This window comes from Gadus morhua, chromosome 19 (assembly GCF_902167405.1).
Source record: "Gadus morhua chromosome 19, gadMor3.0, whole genome shotgun sequence".
NCBI lineage: Eukaryota > Metazoa > Chordata > Actinopteri > Gadiformes > Gadidae > Gadus > Gadus morhua.
In genome coordinates, this window is record NC_044066.1 from 8,675,774 (window position 1) to 8,692,113 (window position 16,340).

Consider the following 16,340-nt stretch of genomic DNA (forward strand, 5'->3'; position numbering starts at 1 on the left):
CACGTTATTAAGAATTGCTCTGCTTAAATCAAAAGAGTTGAAGTTCAAAATTGACAGTATGGGATGTGTCCGGTATAAAGATTATAGGGTCTGTATTCATCCACCAATCTGTCCGCACGTTGTGCTGCAAATAGACAAAATAAATGTATGTCTGACACTACACACGAGAAACACTCCACATACCTCATCAACAAGTTTCCCAAATAACTTTGATGACACTGCCTACACCCCCCCCCCCCCCCCCCACACCTCCCCCCAAGAAGAACGACTAGAAATGGCCAGAGGACTCCCAGACACCACACATACCACGGGAACACCGGGTCCCAGGGCGAAGGAGGGTGAGTGGCTGATCATCACTCACTAACACTTTGGGGGGGGAGAGCGTGGAGCTGGGAGATGTGGTGGTGGTGGTGGTGGTGGTGGTGCTTCAGGCCAGGCTATTTTTATCAGGACAGCTGCTGTCCTCAGGAGTGTCTGGATCTGGGAGCATTCCGTTTCCATCCCGAGAAAAATAACGGCCTCAAAAGCTGAAGGTTGGATGATAGAAGAAATATATCATCCAAATATTTTTTTGTTTACAGAGCGAATGGGGACAATCGTGAACTAGTGTCCGCGGCACTGGCAGAGTGGTCATCCTGGGGGGATTAAACTGCCCTAAGCTTATCCGCTTTGGCTTAAAGCATTAAAAGCATTAGGCTCCGTTACTGCACTGGTACCTCGCTTTATTTCATTAGCAAACACCAGTAATTAAAGTGTTTAAATCACACATACAGAAACTTACTCAAAACATGTCACTTTTTTCTTTTTGAAGGGACACTTCGAAAAGCATACCAAAAATATTTAATTTTGTACGCAAACGATATTGTAATATTAGATCCAAAAGGCTCATGGCTGTTGGATGGTCGGTCTATTTTGGAGAGCTGGAGGGGCTCCACTTCAGAGAGTCTCTACAAGGCATCAGGGGGCCAGTGAAGCACTCCTCCTTCCCCAATCGGAGGCAGGGCCGTCCACACACTCTTTGACACACACATTCCGAAGCCACACAGCGGTCGGGACCCTCTCGCTCTGCCAAGTGAGACACGCGAGATAAGCCGGTGAGAGCGACAGGGATACGCGCCCCGGTTGTAAGGATTTGGGGGGGGTATTTTGGGGTTGACGGTCGCAGTGACACAAGGTCCATGCACCCATGTATGCCGTCAGTTCTCGTTACAACAAGCAGTGTTGTAGCAAAGCTAGCTACAGCTGGAACTACTGGTGGGAGAACCGTTTGAATATTAAAAAGGTTGAATCACATACGAAGCAAGAAGAACAAATCCCGTCCGATGAGGATTGTGATGTTAAAAGGCTTCCGGTTTTACTACCCGGTGTCACATGAAGATTCATCACGAGCCACACTTCATAGTCTCACTTTTTGACGTCACAAATGTAAATGGGGGTTTTCCCTGGTTGTGAAAAGTGGGCCGTTTGAGTATTGCCGATTTAAACTGTTTTAGAACAGTAACATAGAATGTTTCATCTATGAACAATGGGCCATTAAAACAGCTTGCAATAAATGGCGGTTTCTGAATCGTTTGCAAATCAATGGTCCATTTTTGCGTCATTATTCAACAAAGAAAGCCCTAAAACGCTGTAATCAGGTAAATGTTTTAAACCGGCAATGAAAGTTCTCAGAAACCCTGAGTTACTGTAAAGTACGTGAAAACATTACTAGATGTATTATTGCCAATCATGGTATGACGGCAAGAGACAGCTTGATTTATTTGAATAAAATGATGAGGATGGAAGTAGGGCTGAGTAATAATTAAATACGATCATTCATCTTTGAATGGCATTGTATGGTCGTTAAATGCAGACACGGACCCATCATGATGCCCAGCTTTATCGTCTAAACGCATGATGAGAAGATATTCCCTTAAATCAGTGAGAGGAGAAACAGTTTTAGTCCAATACTATAAACACTTCAATATAATGACCCTTACTCAGAGCATTTAGAACGGTATTTTAAATTACTGAATTAGTGAAGCATTAGTGATTTGTGCTCTAAACATGAACGCTGATGACAAAGATAAGCTCTGAATATTGGTTACCACAAGACGATAACCATAATGAAACACATAGCTTTCTTTTAAACCTATTACTTATAAAACACAACACTGCCTTTTCAACCAAAAGTCATTTATTTTGATAAAAATAAAGTTTGAAATAACATGTTTACAAATAAAATTGTGTTGACAAATTACATAATTCAACTGATTTCTGGATGTGAGGCAGAATGAACTCTGGGTTTGACTGAAGATAGTGTTAGCCAATGCTAGCTCCTCCAACTGGCAAACGTTTTTGCTGGCGATCTGTTGACACAAACCAAAAAACAAAAGTGCAGAAAAGTTAGATTCATATAAAAGTGTTACATTATTTAAGGCTTTACGATTTTTTTTTCGTTTTCTTCTATCAAAGCATTTAAACGTTTGCCATTTAATGAAGATGAATAAAGAGAAAGTCTGCATTAGAATAAATTGTGTCGTTTTCTTTCTGTGGCCTGTGGTTGCGAATACTAATGACAGAGAGTAAAACTACTTTTACAAGCCAAGTCATATCACCGCTCCCAGTCAAAGACCTCAGCATTGGCAGTTTAATTGACTGAGTCATATAGCAGACACTTTTACCTTAAGGGACTTAGAGTACACAGTCAAATCTGACTGCGTACTGGAACAGTAACAACCATTTACAAGCACTGCATGACCAAGAGTAGCATGTCAATCACAGAATAAGGGTTGTGTGTGTGTAATGAGAAGGTGACTAGTGGAAACCGGTGAAGACCGAGAGATAGGAGACATCTGTCATATGTCTGAGTGAACACGCCCACTCGTGATGTCACAAAGGGATAAGAGTTGGAAAGGGCATGTGATTGCTTATAAACTGGACACCTGGAGCTGGGATTGGGGCCCTTTGAAACACACACGCCATGGTGTACTGGTCCATGTGACACAAACAGGTGAGAGAGAGTCCAGAGAGAGAGAGAGAGAGACCAGAGAGAGAGACCAGATAGACCAGAGACCAGATAGACAGACAGAGGACAGAGACAGAAAGAGAGAGAGAAAAGCCAAGCCGAGGTAAACAATATGGCATATCCTGTAATATAAGAGCATATATAAAAAAAAGACCCAAAAATATGCAAACACACGCAGTACTTACTGATCTGGGGACGTGAAACTACCTCCAGAGAATCCTACCGGAAAGAAAATACATTCACATCAAAACATCCTGATCTTATTCATCTAAAATGTCTTCCTGTGTCTAATGTCAACAATAACCCAATGGATGTTCACTGACATCTAAAGGAAAATACGAAATAGCTACCATTCAATACGGAACATTAACTCAACACAACCGACTTATCAGTCATGGTATTAAGTATTCTAGTGTTTCAGATTTATTAAATAACCACTCAATGTTCAGTCAATAAATCATCATCAATCATTTTAAATAGCGCTGTAATATGTGTGACGGAGAATGTGCCTCTCCGCTCCTTTACACTATGTACACGTTTACGACACTAATTCATGTGAGGTGCGGTAATAAAAAGCCCACGTCACGGGGGGGTCGACATACTGTTGGGACCCACCTCCTTGGGGCTGCTGCTGCTGCTGCTGCTGCTGCTGGCCGAGGCCCCCGAAGCCCCCCTGCTGGGCCCCGAACACAGGCGCCTGCTGGGCCAGGCCCCCGAACGAGGGCGGAGCGCTCTGATTGGCTAGAGCGCCAAAGGAAGGCGCGCTCTGGGGAGAGGCGAAGCTGTGTGGGGGAGGAGGGGGGAGGAGGGGGAGAGAGGTGTTAAAGAGGAGTTAGAATCCGGGTGGGTTACGACCGGGTGGGCCTGCTGTGAGCTGGTTCCTCTGCGTGGTGGGGGGGGGTCGGTGTCCACGCCCGCTATGGTGGTAACCGGTGGCAACCGGGCCTAGACTGAGCCACATGCAGGGGAGTCATGAGCGAACCCCAAACACTGGAGGTAACGCTGAAGGACAAAGAGGCAGCCTCGTGGATCTAATGAAAGAAATGTAATTCGATCCGAGATGCATGAGGAAGTATTGGTAAAATGTGGAGTCAAGCACAGCTTTCTTTCTTTTTTATCAAATTACATTGCTCCAATATGAGGAAAAACATCAATGCACAATCTTGAAGTGAAGATCGCGAACAGAACGGGACATGCTACAAACAACGCACGTTTTCTTGGGGTTAATCACAATTCACAGAATTCTTTAGCATCTGCTAAACTCAGCTACGAGCTGAATATTTTGTTTAGCTGGTTAGCATCTTGCCTGATAATTTGCTAATTAATGTAGTGCCAAAAGCACCGCTGCATAAACGAAAGACAAAACTTGTCAGGTGTGAAAATATATGAATGATCAGCCAAAATTAAAACACCTTCTATTTGGGGGGGAAAGAGAGGAGAGGGGGTGAGCGTGTGTGCAGAGGGGGTGTTGGGTTCTGTCATCTTGTCTACAGGATGCAGGTCCAATTTGAGAATCTGAAGGGGGAGGGTGACAGGGGGGAGGGGAAAGGGTGAAGCAGAGAGCAGCTTAATCTGCACGAAGCAAGCAAGCCCCCCCCCCCCCCCCACACACACACACACACACACACACACACACACAGGGATTATCTGAGGGGAATAATCCAGTGCTGCATGGAGCTGTTTTTTGGCCTCAACTCCAGACTCACTACAGTCTACATCCCAAAGAATAACATGAACTTCCTAGTCTACCCATGAGGCCTGGGTCCTGAGGAAAATGCAATACAATTGTAAAGTATTATTATTCATCACTGGGAGGAGGAGGTCCTGTGTGGCCTCTCATTCTTCCCCTCCTACCCTTCTGGTGTTCTTACAGAGTTGCCCTTTCCAGTCTGAGGACTAAAAGCAACATTTCGTCAACTTTCCCACCATCAAATACAAACAAAGACCCTTCATTAAAAGAAAGACCTGCCCTACAAACAGCTTTGTTTAAGACTTATTCAATGATGTGTTGAAGGCACGTAGTGAGACAGTTTTCGTAAGCACAACAGAATGAATGGGATTGGAAAAATAAATGGATCACTTCACACTCGACAAAGAGTCATCATGACATTTCCCAAAGATCATATTAAGCCAATATAATATTGTCTTATGGTTAGGGGCAATAATATTGTGGGCCTGTGAAGCCCCCTGTGAGTACGGGTGATGATGAAGATGATTATTATTATATTACGAAATAAGTAATGGGATGGTAAAAATAAAGTAGCAATGAAATCCTCAACGTAAATGGTAATAGCAGTGATTCCTTTTATAGTAGGGTTGCACCGATCTTTCGGCCATACATCGGCATCGGCCGAATTTTGCCTTGTTCACTAACACCAGACATACACCACTGTGATTCTTCACAAAAATAAACTCTCATTTGAAAGAAGGCTGTTTCATAAATTTGTTTTTTTTTTAAATTTGTGCTCATTCAAAGACAATGTGAAGAAGGGCTCAAAGACTGAAGTGGGGGAATAAATAACCAAAGAATAATAATAAAACATTGCATCGGCTTTCAGCTTAACTCTTATTGTAAGAATCGGTATCAGTATGAGGAATATGAACTGTCCAAAAAAAACAACTGCAATCTAAATGTGAGTTGAATAAATAAATAAGGCGCTCACCCGAACCCTCCGACGTTGGAGGCCGCTGTGCCCTCACCAAACACCTTCCCCGCCGGGGAGCCCATACTGGCACCCATGCTGGCACCCATGCTGGCACCCATGGGGGCACCCATGGCTGATCCCATGGCCGATCCCATGGTGGCATTGCTGAAGGCAGGGGCGGAGCCAAAGGCTGCCCCGCCCCCAAATGCTGGGGTTCCCCCGAAAGAGGGGGGGCTTCCGAACACAGGAGCGCTGCCAAAGCCACCTAGAGGAAATAAATAAGTTAATTAATAAATTAATGCGTTTTGAAGATGCCCGGTTCCCCGTTCCATGGTTTGGAGGCATTGGATACGTCCGTCCTCTCGTTACGTACTTAATTATTGAATCGGTGTACATGGTCCGAAGTCAATACTTGCTGAAATATTTTGACCCATTTTATGTTAACACATGGAAATTCTAGCCCCGCTTTCACTTGTTGGCTGAAACCCGGGCGGATGACGGCAGGGAGACAAGGTGACCGTGAGGGAGACGCATCGCCGTGTGAGGGAAACCAGCAGAGGGGGTGTGTATGGCCATGAGACAGAAGGTAAGCTGCATTACCCCGCTGGGCAGATAGAGCCAATTATGATATAGTAATGATAACAATTATTAATTAATACAATTTAAAAAAAATAGATATATTTTTAAATTATATATATATATATATATATATAATATATTTATATTAATAAAAAAGGAAATAAAAATATAGAATAAAAGCAACAAACATTAAAATAATGAAAGAAAAAAAAAGTACACAAGTTACCATCTGTCAGACGCTTAAATGACTTATTCCATCCCACCTGGCTCCCAGGTGATTGTAATCAGAGAACAGATGATATCAATCACCAATCAACCAGCTGGCTAACGGGCCGTGGCACTGCGCCCCGATTGGCTGTCCGTCACAACAGCAGTTATGGGATCACAAGTTTACCATAACTACACGACGCTACCGTTTGATTAAGAGACGTAAATAAACTTTCACAGCTGTATTATATACAACAATTGATCACTCAAGACCAAGGCTTCAGAAGGGTGTGAAAAGGAGCAGTAGAGGCAAGGCGCGCTGAAATTACAGCTTGGTGAGCAGAGATCCTCGGGTGAATTATTTATATACTGGGTGGTAACGTGATAACCACCACTACGTAAAGTGCGTAGTATCAGTGGTCATCCTATACTAAGAGAAACTACACAAATACTAGAGTCGCTGTAAAATGTACCATGTCAATATATATCATTATGATTTTTCTATACTGTTTACTCTCCTTACCACACTAACAAGGAGAAACAAACAAAAATTATAAAACGCTTGCATTATGTACAAAGGCAATACAATTTTACTTCTAAAATGTTTGCCATCATTTGGCATTATTAATTAATTTGTCTTATCTACAGGTTTAATTGCCATTTTACCGAAGGCTAAACATGAGTAGAATGCAGAAGTTCATCATGGGGCCCTGTTGCGACAGAACTGCCATGGTAGATTACAAAGCTTATTTCTGTACTGTTCATCTGGGCCAACATGATAAGGTGAGGCCATCGCTCATATACTCCATATACACTGTATACTCTATAACCACGAGGACAAAGGGTCAATGGCTGTGTCCCAAACGGAGGACAGCTGCCCGCTGCCTTGCTGTCTGGCGGGGCGGTATCTATTGGAGGCTGCGTTTAGGTATGAGGTTACCCGTAAAGGAGACGTGGCCGAGACGTACCTCCAAGGGAGCAATGCGCCGCGACATCACGATGTCGGCAAAGTACCGACAGTTGACCAACGTCCACACACACGTCTTCAATGAGCATGACAAATCTGGGACTCCACTGTCGATTTCTCGGTCAAAACGAGAATCAGAGGTTAAACTAAGTCAATATAATTTATATCTGAATACAAACTCGGGGCCTGTGCTTGCCATTGTATTTCTCCTCTCGTCTGAGCAGCAGACTGGCTGCACGGCATTGTGGGGGATCCAGACCAACGGAGGATACGTCTCCGTCTGTGCTGCTTTCAACCTCGGCCGAGTAGCAGACTCCTCCGCATGCGGCGGTGTTTGTGAATACTCGACTGAGACACGACCTGCCTTCGACCATGGTCTGAACAGCCGTTTGGGGGGCCAGCCGCGGCGTCCCTGTTGCGCTCACATCCAGTGGGTTCTTTTCACAGCGGGCGTCGTTCGCCCAGGACAAACGCAGGTGCTGCACTACCACTTATTATGGGTCTGCTGATTCGATGCACCAGGGTCGATGGTCAATCAGGGACAGCGACCCTAGTTTGGGCTGGCGTCAGGAGGGACACCTGTGTTTATCCTACCACGAAGCCTCTGTGAAAAGAGGCTATCGGTATCATTAGAAAAATATTGACTCGGTACGCCTTTTGCTTTTGATCGAACAGCGTGTATTACTGGGGGTGTGGGCGCAGCACAGCTGGTGGTCTTATCTCTCAGAGCACATGGGTCCCTCACTCCCCTGAACACTGCCTAGATAGGACCGACTGAAGATAGACCTGCTACGAGTGAATGCTGGAAACTCCCCGCAGGCCTGACGACCGGATAGTGTTGTAGTCAGGGGGCGTTGGATTCCCAGGCAGAAGGTTCTTGGTTGGAACCCCAATGTCCTCAGCCTATCTGTAAGCACATCCTTGAGCACGATGCCCATCCTATACCTTGCTCATGCATTCATTAATGAATGCATCCGATTTCACTTTAAGTGCCTTTGGATACAGGGTACCCTCCATACCTTGGCAAGTAGCTAAATTGATGTCTAGGCAATTTTTCCAGCCTCAAAGTGCTTCACAGCAAACATTAAACAACCCTTCCCTAACCCCGAGTAAGGACAAGTAAAAGCTCTCCTTATCATCAAGGAAGGAACATAAAGAAGAAATACGTCACCCCCTCCTCCAGGGAAGGTTTGGCGCGCTTTGATGACATCACAGGCCGAAATAATGGCGGCATGTATGTGATGAGTCTATGGGGTGATGTAGACATGTTGACCGGTGACTAGTAGTAGTTATAACATCCGACAACAGTAGTTGTAACGTCAACAAGAACAGGGATAGAACTGGGTGTGTGCGCACATTCAGAGACAGAGACACAGAGAGAGAGCGAGACAGAGAGCAGTACAGATGTGTTAGTCAGGGGGGTGCGGACCTGGTTTGGTGGGGCTGGCGAAGGAGCCGAAGCCCTGGGAGGCCACGCTGCCCGCCCCCGCGCTGAAGGTCCCGCTGGCCTTCTGCTCGCCGAACGCCGTCTGGCCGAAGCCGAAGCTCTTGTTGGCGCCGCCACTGCCGAACAGACCGGCTCCACCTAGAGGACGGGAGACGCACAGCATGCGCTCTTTTATTTGAATGACGTTTAACCATCAATGTATTGCTTTAATACATATTTATTATTATTTATGTTGTTAACGAGCTAAGGGTTATGTGTCTTGCTCATGGATGGTAGAATGTGGACATTGAGGTTTGAATACATGTATTAACTACTTTATCGATACTGTGTATATTTGAAGCACAGGTGACACTTGCCTGGTCATTAAAGTTAAACTATAATAATAATAATATGATATAATAATATAATATAATAATAAAGCCTGACGAGGTGTCCATTATCAGGAATTAATGGGCGAGGCGGAGGCCTTAGAACCTTAGCTTTATTACTGATAATGGATTGATTACAGTTTAATGCATCTTTCACAATTTACCAGCTCTCGTTTTGAAGGATGAACAGACAATTTGACTGGAACTACTTAGCAGGTGTCCGTATATCAGGGGTTAATGCACACCCTGCAGCCAATCAGAATCGAGTATTCCCCCAGACCATGGTATAAACACAGATTTTGCATCTACTGCCAAATATAAATTCTATTTTAATAATATTGGTTCCATCTTTTCCCACTAGCAGCGTGATGGGAGTGAAGGCTTAAGTTCAAAACCAAGATGGAGCCGAGATGGCCGCTGAGCACCAAGATGGAACCAAGATGGCCGCTTGTGGCTACTCTGCAGATAGCAGATACGTTAGACCAATAAGGAACCAGTAGGGCGGGCCCTCCTACCTGGCTGGGCGGGCTGGCCGAAGCCTCCGGGGGAGGGGGCGCCGGGGGCCCCGAAGGGGTTCTTGTTGGCCGCGTCTTCGCTGGGCTTCCCGCCCAAACCGCTGAAGAACCCGCCTCCGGCCACGCCGCCGCCAGGGGTCCCGGCGGGGCTGGACCCGAACAGACTACCACCGCTGGGCTGCTGCTGCTGCTGCTGGGGAAATTAGTTTGATTGTCATCGATACCTTATTTTGTCAATTATTAAACAGAACCATCCCCATCCCCTGTTTAATATCTATGGTTTTAAGATGTATGTATGTCACAAATTGGCAGGTGGGGGTTAGGCCTCTTGCTCAGTATTTCTTATAGCAAACACAAGAAAGCAGACGCTTCCTTCCAAATGAAGAAGTGTTTTAAGAGGACATATCATCAATGAGCGAGAAGGAGTTAGCATCTTTCCCCAGGACGTGGTACAGGCTCGAACCCGGCACCCTTGGCCAAGGGTACAACACCCCAACCAGTAGACTACCCTACCCCCCCCGGCCACAAGATCCCAGTCGGGAATCAAACCTGGTTCCCCGACAAGACGCGATGTCTACGTGGTTAATGCCGTGCCATTCAAACACGCAGTGTTTTACTGCAGCAATCAGGGTGCTATTGAATCAGGTGACAGATAGATGGATGAAGAGGACGTGGTGGATGAGGAGGTGGTGGTGGTGGTGGGAGGTACCTGGCCAAACACGCTGGCTCCAGCGCTAGGCTGCTGGCCAAACACCGAGGGGGAGGAGGAGCTTCCGAACGCTGCGGGGAGAAGAAGAGTGAAGCAGGTTAACCGAAACAGCAGGGGAACGTGGAGGAGAGGCCTCAGCCTGAGAACCAGCCATCTAGTAGGTTTAATACTAAGTAGAATACCATTGGTAGAAGTTGGAGAGAGAATGAAGATCCATACAAAGAACTATTAAAAATATCTCAGAATTCCTTGGTGATGTCAAAAGTATAGCTGACAAAACATTGTGCATAGAGTACATGTATGTAATACGTGTAAAATCCACAAAGATCAATTTTTAATGTCCTCCACAATTCAAGAATCACATTGGCAGTGAGTGTTCTGTGCGTGTGTGTGTGTGTGTGTGTGTGTGCTGCCCAAAGGCAAGCTAATGAATTGATTTTGAGGCTCATTCAATTTCTTGCTCACTAATCTATTGGTGCCCAGAGACTATAAACTGAGGAAGCCTGGGGTGAAATACAGGGGGATGAGATGAGTAATCTTTATGCATCTTAAACTTTATCACTGCATTCATTCATTTGAATATGAAGATGATGTGGTTATAACACGGCCATGGCCATAACCTTCTTTGACAGCCCAAAAAAAAGAGTGTACTAAAGCTGTCATTCTAATTCTTTTGACATCATTGGATTGAAGAAGTGGACCACTGTGATGTAACAGAGGGGAATGTGGAGAATGTCAGAATTGTTACCCGCCGGACCTCAGACAAACGGTGAATCCGTTTAAACTCGGAAACAAGGCGAGGCGTGGGAGAGTCACGCCGGTACTATTACTGACCCGTCAGCTGTCTTCACCGCCACACCAAGGTTAAACTGTTACACACGTGTGTGTGTGTGTGTGTGTGTGTGTGTGTGTGTGTGTGTGTGTGTGTGTGTGTGTGTGTGTGTGTGTGTGTGTGTGTGTGTGTGTGTGTGTGTGTGTGTGTGTGTGTGTGTGTGTTAAAAAGGAGCAGGGAGGGAATTCGAGGAATCTTGGGGAATGGAGGAGCCACCGCCCCTCCCCTCTTTAAGAGCTCAAGTCTGAACCAAATCTCACAGCAACTGCTGGAGCGGGCATAAGACACTTCATCCCCGGCCCTAAAGCTGATCCCAAATCTAATATGCAGGCCTATTTTAGGTTGGCTGCCCTCGCTTCCCTCTAGTTGGTAGGGCAGATGTAATAATAGTAGGAGCATTAAATGTTTTCATTTATTTGACTCTCCTCCCCCTGGGGTAGCAAGTTCAATTTGTTCTACATTTCATTGTTGGATTCTTGTTATTGCAGTTTGGCACTCAATGTCTGCAGGTATTTTTGCAGTGCAGAATTCATATTGTAGTTCTATTTTACATACTTGACTTTATTGCATTTCTACATTTATTGTCCTCCTACAATCCAAATGGGTGTTTGTTATGGTTTTACATTCTATATTGGCATTTATTCAAGTTCTACATTTCTTACTGGCCTTATTGTGGTTCTACATTCCATAGTGGCTTTTATTGTAGTTCTTAATTTTACATTGCCCTTTATAATAGCTCAAAGTTCCACATTGGCCGTTATTGTAGTTTTGAATTCTATACTGGCCTTTAATGTAGCACAACGTGATATATAAGCATAATTATATAGCATTCCAAGCATAATGGCACATGGATAAACGGAAAGGGCGGTGAATTAATGTTAATTAGTTAATTCATTCGTGGTGGACCACGGCCCAACGTGCCTTGAGAAAACATGCCCTGAAGTCCCTATGGGGATTAGTTATGGTGGAATATAAAACTGTGAAAATCAGAGGAAAAGCCAGGCTAAGCAGCCCTAACACAACGCTGTGTAATAAATCCTGTGTTAATACTCCAGGGTTCACCTCAGTTTCTCTGGGTGTTAGCATTTATATTGGCTTATGCCCACTACTGCGCTGAGCCTTGGGTCCATACAGGAAGAGCAAACTCTGTTTGTTGTTTTGGGTGTTTGTTTGTCTTTAAAAGCGAAAAAACTGCAGACATTAATTGTGCTCTCCGGGCTCAAACAAACTATCCCTTCTGTGTTTGCGCCGCTGGAAATGCAAACCCCCTTAAAATGAAACCCCCTGAGTGGTCCTCGTGAGACTCACCGGAGGGCTGGCTGAAGCTGAACCCGGTGGAGGCTGTGGTGGTGGTGTTGCTCCCGAACACGGGCGCGTGTCCGAACCCGGGGCTGGGCTGGCCGAACGCGGGGGCCGCGCTCTGCCCGAAGGGCCCCGCGCCGCCGCCGCCTCCGCCACTGCCGCCGGGCGAGCCGGTGGCCACCGACCCGAAGGAGAAGGAACTGGCGTTGTTGGCGGTGGCTGCTCCGAACACACCGCCTCCCCCGGCGCCCGCGGCCGCCCCCATGTTGACCGCGGGGGCCGGGGATCCAAACGCCGGGCCCCCGAAGGAGAAGCCCCCGGGGCCGGTGGCGCCGGCGGCGGCGGGCTGGCCGAACCCGGTCGCCTGGCCGAAGAGGGACTTCCCGAATCCGGTTCCGGCGGGAGCGCCGAACGCGGCCGAGCCGAATCCGGTGGGGGCCGGGGGGGAGGGGTCAGCGGCCGGCTGGCCGAACACCGAGGAGGTGGTGGTGGTGGCGGGGGCGGCGGCGGTCGGGTTGGTGACGGTCGGGGTGAGCGTGGTGGCCGTGGCCTCGGAGGCCGTGTTGATGTTGGGCCCCTCCGGGATGCTGCTCGCCGTCGTGGAGACGGGGGCGGGGGGGGGCTGGGCGAAGATGGACCCCGGCGTGGGGGAGGCGGCGGTGGTGGTGGACGCCTGGTACGACGGCGGCGGCGGCGCCTGGGGGACGGGCTCCAGAGGGGCGGAGCCTAGGGCCGGGTCGGGCCCCGTGGCGGGGGGCAGGGCTTCCCCTGTGGGGGGAGCGAGGTCCGGGGCCTGGGGCTGAGGGGCCTCTGTGGCGGTGGTGGGGGGGGTGAAGTAGGCCGGGGGGGCAGGGGAGGGGTCAGGCGACACCGCGATGACCGGCGTGGGCGCCGGAGGCGTCGGGGCCCGCGGCGCGGGCTCTGAGACGGGCGTGGCCGGGGGGGCCGCCGCCGGAGCCGCCTCTACGACAGACGGAGAGGGGGCGGGCATCGAAGGCTCCGGGGTGGCGCCCGGCGGCCCGGGCTCCTCGGGGGAGTCCAGGGGGCTGGCGGCGGCGGCGGTGGCGGCGGCCAGTAGGCTGCTGAGCGTGGGCATCGCTGCGGCATCGGCCGACGGCGGCGGCGAGGAGAAGCCCAGCTTGGCGCTCGAGTCGGGCGGTCGGAACACGCTGCCCGAGCTCGCCGTCACGGGGCCCTTGGCGAGGTCGGCGGCGGGGGCGGGGCTGACGCCGCCGAAGCTAAACTGCGCCGCGGCTTCGCCGAAGGAGAACTTGCCGTAGGCCGGAGCCTCCTCCTCGCCCTGGCCTACGCGCAGCCCCGAGAAGCTGCCCAGCGTCTCGCCGCCGGTGGGCGTGGGGGCCTGGGGCTCCACGACCCGGAGGGCCGGCGTGGTGGAGGAGGGCCGGGCGGGGTCCCCGGACATGTTGGGGGGCGGGGTGGCCGAGGAGGTGCTGACGCCCAGCGCCGGGGAGCTGGACTTGGAGGCGAAGGAGAAGGGCTCCTCACCGGCCGAGCCAAACACACTCTTGCCGAAGGCAAACTTACTCATGTCCTTCCCTGAGGAGGACGAAGAGGGAGGGAGGAAGAGGACGTTAGGGAACGATGCTGGGCCTTCATTGAAGGTTCAAAGTGTCATTTTTTAATCCTATCTTTCCTATAAATTGTGGCTAGGGAGGTATGACTTGGGGAATCAAATGAGAAACAAATGTGATGATGGGAATAATATGACATATATAGGTCGATACCCGGCTCCTCCTAGCTGTGCCGAGTGTCGAGGTGTCCCTGAGCACCTCACCCTAATGCTCCCGACGAGCTGGCTGTCGCCTTGCATGGCTGACTCTGCCCTCGGTGTGTGAAGGTGTGCATGAATGGGGGACTGTCAGGCAATATTGTAAAGCACTTTGGATAAAAGCGCTAGTGAAATGTTCTATTTACCATATATGGCATTCGATATCCTATCATTCGTACTGCATGAAAGTAAGGAAGCTGTGTGGGAGACATGTTAGGAACGATTCTAAAAATATGGCATTCACCACCAAGGCTTCCAAATGAACACGGCTTTGTTCGACGGACTGTCAGCGCATTAGCTTGAATGTTATTCATAGAAATGACGATAGTTTTGATGTCTTTGGCTTGATAGTTTCAAGCTCTTATTCAATAATAAATAATAGTAAAGCTCTGTCAATCTGCGACCTTTGCTAGGTAATAAAGGTGATGTTGTTACCTGTGCTTCCAGATCCCTGCGAAACCGAGGCAAAGCTGAAACTTGAGGCCCTGCAAATAAATAAATATGCTTAGAGCCACACCGGAGGACTGAACTGGTTCTTTAGATGCCCTGCCCATTTGCTAGGTTTCAATTCATGGTGGTGGCCTCACCCCGGAGTGAAGCTGAACGCTTTACTGCTGCCTTGCTCAGCGGCACTTGGAAGAACCACCGGGCTGTCCGTTTTGGGCCCTGAAAACATAGATACACAACCACACAAAACAATGACATTTAATATAGATATATATGTTGATACATATACGTAGCATATTCATCTATACAACGAGTTGCGATGCCGCCCATGGAGTAACATTAACATGAATTGCTCACTCAGTACATCAGAATGCGTGTGTTTTGTGTGCATATGTGGCACTATTTACCAAACACAAAGCCGGATGCAGCGCTCTCCGCAGGCACCTTAAAGACGCCCTGCGCAGGATTCTGAGGAGACAAAGCACACGGTTTAGAGCACAAGGAGGGAATGACAAAGCAAAACATGCCCAGGGATTTGTAAGAAAAAACAGATACGCTGTTTACAGCTGCTTCGCAAAGTATTCAGACCCAGACTTCAGACTCATTCCATATCACTTGATGCAGATAGTATTTAGAATGTATCCAATTAACATTTTGGGCTATACATCTACAAACACAGGTACCCACAACGACAAAGTGAAAACATTGTGTTTGTACACGTCACCTCAAGACAGTTTTGCAGTTGTTAGCAAAACATATTCCTATGCGCGTCATGAATAGAAGCAGGTTCATCAGGCAGAGTGACCCATAGCCTAAGCCTTGAAGATTAGCAGCATTTGAGTATCAAAAGACCAGGAGAAAGAAACGTAAAAATGCTGATCAGGGAAGATGCTCTGCTATTAAAGCAAGGCGAGACAATTTTTAAAGTTTCCATTGATTTAAAAAGGGAAACTACACGAATAGTAAGCATTGACCCGCTGTAACAAAGTTAGTGATAGTGCGTAGTGATACGACACAATCATTAAATTGAGTCAGGTCAATGCTTTATGTGATAGATGAGAGCGACAAATCATAATCGCAAATCACAGTCAGGGATTCTATGGCCTGGGCTGACTCCGCCAACTTGGGGCCAAAAGGAAAACCGAAAATCCGAAAAAAAAAAAGCACGCAGGGAAAACCCTTTGGGTGCACGAGAGCAAAGACCTGCTTCATTTTCCGTGCAGGCTCCACAAATGATTTCCTCCACACAGGCGGTATGACTGCTCAAATGATCAGAGAAATACTGCGGGAACATTTACATGTAGGGGATTTTGCTGACACTTTTATCCAAACCGATTCATTCAAACACTCAAAGACCGACGGCGGAGTCTACCGCGCGGGGCGACAGCCAGCTCGTGAGGAGCAATCAGTGTGGGGTGCCTTGCTCTGGGGCACCTTTACACACAGCTAGGAGGAGCCGGGGATCAAACTAGCAACCTTCCAGTTACCGGTCAACCCGAGCTTCTGCCGCCAGTAGCGAACGCCAG

General features: G+C 48.1%; 1 protein-coding gene across 4 annotated transcripts in view; it reads right to left on the reverse strand.

Moving 5' to 3' along the window:
• Positions 1–2,158: 2,158 nt before the first annotated feature.
• The window catches only part of nup214 (nucleoporin 214), a 33,167-nt gene continuing 18,985 nt past the window's right edge, over positions 2,159–16,340 (reverse strand). The window contains exons 26-36 of one of the 4 annotated variants that reach the window (XM_030342558.1): positions 15,222–15,282; positions 14,955–15,033; positions 14,803–14,852; positions 12,585–14,135; positions 10,445–10,515; positions 9,736–9,931; positions 8,835–8,990; positions 5,671–5,917; positions 3,623–3,789; positions 3,193–3,226; positions 2,159–2,348 (exon numbers count right to left, since the gene is read on the reverse strand). In XM_030342558.1, the coding sequence (XP_030198418.1) occupies positions 2,312–2,348; positions 3,193–3,226; positions 3,623–3,789; positions 5,671–5,917; positions 8,835–8,990; positions 9,736–9,931; positions 10,445–10,515; positions 12,585–14,135; positions 14,803–14,852; positions 14,955–15,033; positions 15,222–15,282 (2,649 nt within the window). In that variant the 3' untranslated portion in view covers positions 2,159–2,311. Of the gene's footprint in view, positions 2,349–3,192; positions 3,227–3,609; positions 3,790–5,670; positions 5,918–8,834; positions 8,991–9,735; positions 9,932–10,444; positions 10,516–12,584; positions 14,136–14,802; positions 14,853–14,954; positions 15,034–15,221; positions 15,283–16,340 lie in introns of all 4 variants that reach the window. The other 3 variants (XM_030342556.1, XM_030342555.1, XM_030342557.1) reach the window with 3 other exon arrangements.